This window comes from Stegodyphus dumicola, chromosome 7, assembly GCF_044657685.1.
Source record: "Stegodyphus dumicola isolate Sdum_Otavi_A_Nest chromosome 7, ASM4465768v1".
NCBI lineage: Eukaryota > Metazoa > Arthropoda > Arachnida > Araneae > Eresidae > Stegodyphus > Stegodyphus dumicola.
In genome coordinates this window covers 124,341,337-124,349,482 of record NC_140774.1, presented here as the reverse complement: position 1 = coordinate 124,349,482, position 8,146 = coordinate 124,341,337, and the positions used below count along the sequence as shown (strand labels likewise).

The 8,146-nt window shown below is 27.4% G+C and overlaps 1 protein-coding gene across 1 annotated transcript in view; it reads right to left on the bottom strand.

Moving 5' to 3' along the window:
* Nucleotides 1-1,697: 1,697 nt before the first annotated feature.
* The window catches only part of wap (DDB1 and CUL4 associated factor wap), an 80,008-nt gene continuing 73,559 nt past the window's right edge, over nucleotides 1,698-8,146 (bottom strand). Inside the window, exon 8 of the mRNA XM_035374481.2 lies at nucleotides 1,698-7,861. Coding sequence (XP_035230372.1) covers nucleotides 7,689-7,861 — 173 coding nt within the window. The 3' untranslated portion in view covers nucleotides 1,698-7,688. The remainder of the gene's footprint in view (nucleotides 7,862-8,146) is intronic.

Below are 8,146 nucleotides of genomic sequence, written 5' to 3'. Positions count from 1 at the left end.
CAAGTTGTTCCACTAAATTTTGTTTAGCTTCTATCACGCACTGAGACAATTAAGCCTGATTGTATTATTTTAGTTATTTATTATACTTACGTCTAATTCTTGCTCATGCTTAAGGCATATCTGAATCCTGAACAAACATCGAGGGACAACGCTAGATATCTGACCGCCTGATGGTCTCTGCGGAACCTAAATTCTGCTGCCGCCTCCCTAAGTTCTAAGTTTTTGCCGCTCTTAAATTTTGGATCCCAGTGCTTTTCCTAAATTCTAAAAATATTTTTATCCTTTAATTTTGTTGCTCAGTGCTTCTCTAAATTCCAAAAATCTTGTCTTCCCTAAATTTTGCTGCTCGGTGTGACCATACAAGCGCCGGTTCTGGGTTTATGTGCAAAACAAATCAGTTAATCCTTATTCAAATAGCACTAAATGTAATCTTTTGGCCTATGAGTATCATTAACAAAACCTATTTTTAGCATATGGAAAGAAATTTTTGTTAAATTTTTCCTCGTCAATATTTCTTAGCCCATTTAACTTTAAATCTGTAATCATTGCCAAGCGTAATAATGTCAACGTAAAAGGTTACCATACTTCTTTGTACTAATATAAAAAAAATTGTTTGGGCATTGCTGCATGAGTCATTACTCAAGCCGTCAATGTGTTAATAAATATGCCATGATGAAAGCAAAATATAATAATGATTTGCCAGGTTGGCACTGGGATATAAAATATAGTAGGTGTATAATCAAAGATATTTCTATTTAGAATGTTTTGGTTTGAGATGCATGCCAAGCCAAGTTACGGAGACAAATTATTAATCACACAGATTTTCACTAAATTATTATTTATTCAATAACGAGGTATTTAGTTCTGAAGGGAAATTAAGAATCGGGACTCTCCACGTATTTTAACTACGAGAAAAAAGATCAAATGCACATGCATAAAGCATTTAAAAAAAGTTGTTGGCGATTTTGAGGTCCGGATTTGAGAATATTCCAGATATTGGACGTCCAGATCTCAGACTTGACTGTATTTTATGTTTCGCCGAATGACAACACACTTGCATGTGGGAGATAAAAATAAATTTAATTCAGACCGTGGCAATACTTTTTTACATCGTTTAAATCTGAAAGACAAATATTTTACATTTTGCCTACAGGCAAAAAAGATTAAGGCACTTAATTGTCTGATTAAATTTACTTCATTCAAATATCCATGAGAAAGGTGGAAGCATTATTGAAAGGCTGTCCTGGGAACTTTATTGTGGTGACAAATACTAAGGACATATTTATTATGATAAATATAATAGGAACTTTTTGTTTCTTGAAAGAGAAGTTTATGCATGTTTGTGTAAAATCAAAGCAAAAAGGCCTGTCACTTTTATGAACAAAAAAAAAAAAAAAAAAAAAAAAAAAAATCAACTTTAATAAAAATTAATTTTTTTTTATGATTATATGCATCTTTCTGTAAACTTTTAAGTGTGACCATATTTGTGACATGGAATTAATGCTCCATTTAAAGGTACAAGTATTTTTGAAGGAAAAGAAAATTTTAACCTCCGATAGATATTTCATTATTTCTAAATTCAGAAGAATAAAGTTCAATTTCCCTTACTATGCTTTCCGACGACAACTGACATACAAAATATCTATTTTCATTCCTTCCACAAGTTGCTTCTTACTGTAAATTAGGTTGAAATATCATTTTACTTTTTTTTTTTTTTTTTTTTTTGTTTGCATGTGTCAGTGTATTCATTTTCTTTTAAAAAATTCTTAACTAAAATATTTTTACATAAATATTCAATTTTAAAATTTGGTTCCAAAAATTTACAATAAAATGTATCTTAAATCATTTGTTGTCAATTTTCACTAAAAAGTATCTTGAAATATTGTGTTGCTTAATTCTGTGCATCATAATACAAGTAGATATTTTTGGAAAAAATTTGTTTTGTTATATGTGCATTATAAGCTTCAAGACACTTTTGGCTGGGTATCATACATCCCATTCATAACAATATGCATGATATTTTGAACTCAAGAGCAGATCATATTACTATAATTATACAAATTGATTGTGCTAATAGCAAGTAAAACATTATTAATTATAAAGTAATTATATATGATTTATGAAATCTCGAAGGAAACGTTGACTATATTTTAACATTAAATTATTTAATACAGTTCACATATTGTTTTTAAATTTTTATTTCATAACATAATTCACTTTCTACGGAGCAATTACAAATTATTTTAATTAATTCTACAATGTTAGATATGCTTTAAAATGTGCATTTTTAATATATGTTAATTACGGGAAATGTATGTACTTACCAATGTGAATTAATCACAATGCCACCTACTTAGCCTTATATAATATGCTGAAGACACTATAGAAATTATTTCATTTTTAATGTGCATTTTGTCTTTTATTTGAAGCCTACAATTTCCACAATAAATATTCATATGAATGTAGCAAAAAAGTAAAATTTCACTTCATATACCTAGCACAATTATATTCCCCTATGATGTTTAAGAGAACCTTCTTACTTAAAATGTTTACATTACTAGAAGTATATTACATATAAAATATATTTTCATCATAAACATGAAGAAATATGAAAACTTTACAGCATACATAATTTAATGAAAACAAAAATTATTAAAAAAAATTCCACACAGTAAAAATTATAATTAATCTCTAACTAGAAAAGAAAAAAGCATGTGCCCCCCCCAAAAAAAAATAAGCATAAAATTTAATTAATAATAAAAACTAACTCGTACACAGCTTAATCAAACATGCATACATCTACACATTTTGCTCAGAAGAATACATTTATGTAATTCATTCTGAGTGGCTTTATCTTCCCAACAGAATGAAAAATTTTAAAGACGCCATTCTTTTAAAGAAAATTTTGTGACAAGACTTTCAATCCACAATAAAAACGATACAATTAATGACTTTTATCATTTTGCTAAACTTTTACAGCAATTTGGATATTTACACAATATTAAGATCATTCAAAGCATACATATGTATTTCACATAATGTAAACTAGAAGTATCAACATACATATGTATTTCACATAATGTAAACTAGAAGTATCAATCATTAATTACAAAAAATACTGTAGTAATAATGAATGAATGATTGCAAAAATAAATGTAACTAACTCATCAGCTCTGTACAAATGTTTTACTTAAATTAGTAATATTCTAATACAGAATTTTTTCAACAATAAAAAATTATTCTACAGCAAGATAACTGCACATTAAAAATGTTAAAGATAATTTCACAAGATGTTTTTAAAGAAAAATAAAATTTACAACATAACTTTTTTGATCTCTTCATAAGAATAAATTTTGTAATCTTAAGATGCATAAAATTACACACATTTTATATACTTAGTATTTACACTAAAGAAGAAAGTAAAAAGGTATGATTTACCTTTAACATTCTCTAAGCCATATTATTTATAAAGATAGACACTTGCAAACATAAAATGACTCTAATAAAACCTCATTTTATAATTACTTTCACTAAAACTTAAATTAATTCAGTTTTCAATACCAAGTTGATCATGCCCAAAACATGCTTATATGTTAATTCCATTTAAAAAAGGTTTAGCCGCCCAGACGGTATAGTGGTTAGTGAAGCCGACTGCGATGCCAAAGGGCCCGGGTTCAAATCCCAGAGAAGGCATGGATGTAAATTGTTTGTCCCCTCATAGGAGGTAATGATGGCCACCTAATAGTTGCCTCCACAATAAAATCGCCGTCACTTCTGGTCTTACAAGTGGCCAATGACGAAAAAAAGGCAAGTGCCCCCCCATTTGATTAAATAATAAACTTTAGAAAGGTTTAGATTAAAATTTTCATTTCAAAATTATTTTAATTGAACAAATGCTTATGCCCTTCATGAGTTTGATTTGCATATACTATAATACTGTACTAAATTACAAAGAATTTTATTTTTTCTTTGAGGGTTAATAAATATTCTACTACATTTTCCAATTCTTGATACCTTACTTTTTATTCCAGCTAATTTTCAAACTTATTACATATGCATATTCTCAGTTATATTAATCATTTTGCCTTCCCCTTTTCATTAAAATTCAAAAACACAAATTTCTCATTAAAAGTTTTTCTGAATAGTCAGAGATAAATTGCATAACATGAAACACCATACAAACTTTAAAGAAATTCTGGCTGCAATATATAATTTTTTGTACATTAAATCTATGTTTTATAACTACTAATAACTAGATGGGTGAACTGTACTTAATAATGTTTCCTTATTATGAAAATTCACAGTAAAATTAGCATTAAGCATAAAAGTTAAATCATCATAAGCTTAATTCTAAAGCATTCATAAAAAGGAAAATCAATGTTCGTTTTAAAATTACAGTGATATGTACAGGATATTTAAAAGCTAAATCACATTTACAAATTAAAAAAATTATAAACATTTCACGTTGCACAACACTACAATATCAATAACACGCTTTTAACTTCTTATTTACTTCATAACAGTTGAAAAGAAATGCAACTCATATCACTCATATTCAAGTATAATTTGACTAACTAACTTTTTTTTTTTTTTTTTTTTTTTTTTTAAAATTTGTTAAGATTGCTAAAGTAAGAAATATATATTTTTTCATTTTCAAAGCAAGACATAACCAAATTTTAACAACCTTCATTATTTAAACTAACCATATTATTAGACTGAATTGTTTTTCCCAAAATAAATGTTAAGAAGTTAAAAAAGCCTTGCACCAAAAAACTAAAAATTCCACATTATTTACAAGATTTCATATACAGAGATATTTTTGGACTTTATGTTCTAAATACAGAAAAGCATATACTATCTTATACATGAGGTATTGTTCAAAATTTTATGAAAACGATTTAATTATTTTAAACTTGTATTAAATAATCTACAACTACAGATTATGCACTTATTTACAGATGAATATCTACAACAAAATATATTCTCTGTATGCATTACATAATTTTAATTCCCAGTAAACTCTTAGTTTTTATAATTTCAAACAAATTACAATAATTTAAAAACACGAATACATATATTAAAAATATATGTCAGATGGAATTATAATAAAGACCATATAAAACATTTTCATCCAAATTTTATGTTAAAATACCAGCAGAAACAAGTTTTCGATAGGCTCATATAACACGAATGATTATCTGAGATGAGAAATTAATGCATGATAAAAAGAAAAGTGATATTACTGCATGATTCATTCCACTATGTAGGATGAAAAAACTTGAAATGATTCATAAATTATATGAGTAAAACCTAATGTACAATATACATTGAAATATTTCTACAGGAAATGATTTTAAGAAATCTTTTTAAGCATATTTCAGTAATTATTTCTATGCTTTTACAGAAAAAAATCACTTAGATATACACATATGCCAGTTTTTTTTTAATTTCATAGCAATTTTTAAGTTCATATTGCTGTTCAAGAGTTACAAAAACTCTACAGCCATATCAGAACGTGTCACACTTATAAATAAGAAAGTTAGATAACTTCCAAAATTCTGATGACATTGTATGCACCTACAGATGATGTAGCATTATATTTGCCATTTGAACTTTCAAAAGAAATTAGATTTAAAGAAGATGCCATACATTTTCAACACAGTTATCTATATACATAAAATAAGTTTACTAAATATGTTTTCTCAGTCAGCACAGGTTTGAAAAGAACCTTTTACAGTACTAATCTATTAGATCCAACTGCCATTAAGTAGCAATTAAAAAAAGCAAAATAATTAAAAGGTACATTTATGATTCCATTCTGTGTTAAAAAAATAGCATGCTATTAAGTAACAAAACGGTGATAAATCAAAAGCAGGCAACATTTTGTTCATTTGATAATTTTCAATTTACTTAAATAACATGAAATATTTTCATACAATATCCACATGTTCCTATTCAGGTGACTGAGATTTTAATACTGCCTACTTTTCAAGAATTTTGCATATTCAACTTGGATCAAATCATTACAAATAAGCATATAACTGTTTGCATATAAAACAAGCATGATAATTTTTTCAACATGTTTGTTGTGTGCCCAAATAATTTATATTTATTTTTAGTTGTTTGATTTGATTGAAAATATAATGGATTTAATTTTTTTTTAATTTCATTTTACAGCATTACCACCAGTTATTGCAATCATAGCATAACTAGATAAGTTTTTAATGCCTTTTTACATTTTAATTAGTCATTATATATATATATATAAGCTCTCAGTGCTATAAAACACGGTTATACAGAAATGAAATTCAAAATAATAATAGCTTGTTTATGAAGTAAATAATTAAATAAATAAATACATATAATCAGTCTGGGAACTAGATGCTGTGCACTCTAATCACCTGTGAATATATATGACAGTCATACATACGGATATAAATCTCAAATCTGTTTCCTTATACTGATAATGAAGTCACAATATTGTTATATAATTGCATTTCATCCTTATAAAAACTTTTTATGGTCACACAAAATTGTGCTGAAGATAATGCCATCTAGCATCATCTGGTAGACATAACAGCACCTTCAAATGTTGCAGTTTCCGAACAAAATTATCAATAGCATAGCGAAACATTAAACCTTTTTTAGATTAAACCTCCCAAAATTGCCATATTATACACAAATATTTTAGTCACTTGCAAAATATTGGAATTAATCCCACAACTGAAAGCTGTGATGAAAGAAATATTTAAAACAGCATCTTCATCATATCATTATTCTGCAGGTAGATAAGCAGTCTACCAAGATATAAATACAGAAGAGTTTCTGAAGGGAAAAATAAATCTAGTTAATGCACAGATGGTAAAAATAAAAAAAGGGGGTAAAACAGCCTACTGCTGATACAAGACGTTTTTAGTGACTGGATGAAAAATCAAAATAGTCATTCATTTCAGTTAAAGTCTAATCCAAAACATAGTCCTCTTTTCAAATATATGCAAGCTGAGAGAAGTAAGGAAACTGTCTAAGAAAAATTCGAAATAAGTGAGGATTAACTTCTGGAGTTCATGGAAGATGACCTTTTCATCAATAAAAAAAAAATGCACATAGATAATCAGCCATTCTAATCAGTCAACAGTTATCAACATCAATACATGACTGCACATAATATTTACGCAATTTTATCATTCCCACAAACTATCCCTAAACAGCTGCCACACGAATTTCATTTTTACAGGATATAGATTATATCTACTGGATTAGCAACAATACTGAACTGATTAACAACTGAGTTTTGTTCTGAGAAAATACTCAGAATGATTAGAAATTTTTAGTAATAAAGAATTTTCAGTTAGTGACTACATATGTTTCAAACTGCATGTTTTTGCACATTTAGCCTAAAAATATATATAATGTGAAGATAACTTTTACATGCACTGAAATAAAAATAATATAAAAAACATGTGACTCATTTCATCACAATATTAATTTTAGTCTGGAACCAAATCTGCAATAATTCAAGGGATTTACAGTTATAAATTTGCAATGTAAATTCTTTGTAAAACCACATCTAATTCTAGAAAAGTTCTTAGCAAGTTGTAATGCTACATCAACAGGGCAGTGGATATTAAAAATGCTGCAATTCATTTTGCAGTATTCTTAATATTAATTGTTTCCTAATATAATGATTCCTATACCCTTAAAATCTCCAAGCAATTATTGTAACAAATAGCAATCCAATCAGGCTGAGTGCTTGCCCACTGAATTTGATTAATTTCACCTTCAGCTGTATAAGCCAGAATAGGATCTTCTATAGCTCTTGGCATCTGTTGGATATCCCATATTAATGCTTGGTGATCATCAGCTGTTTTAACGAGGAGAGAAAAAAAGGTTCTTTAGAAAAGTATTAATCAAATATTTTTTACAAAACTTTGCTTCAAATAATATTTAATATACCAAATGTGTCTGCAGTAGCAGATTATTTTACTCTTTGAAAACAGTGTTAAAATTCAATATTAAATGTATAAAGATTAAAATTAGCTTAAAAGAATTTTAAAATTATTTACATATTCCTATCACTTGTTAATTCTAAAAGGCATTGTAAAACTAAAATTTAGTGATGACAACAGTGAACATTCTGGTGAATTAC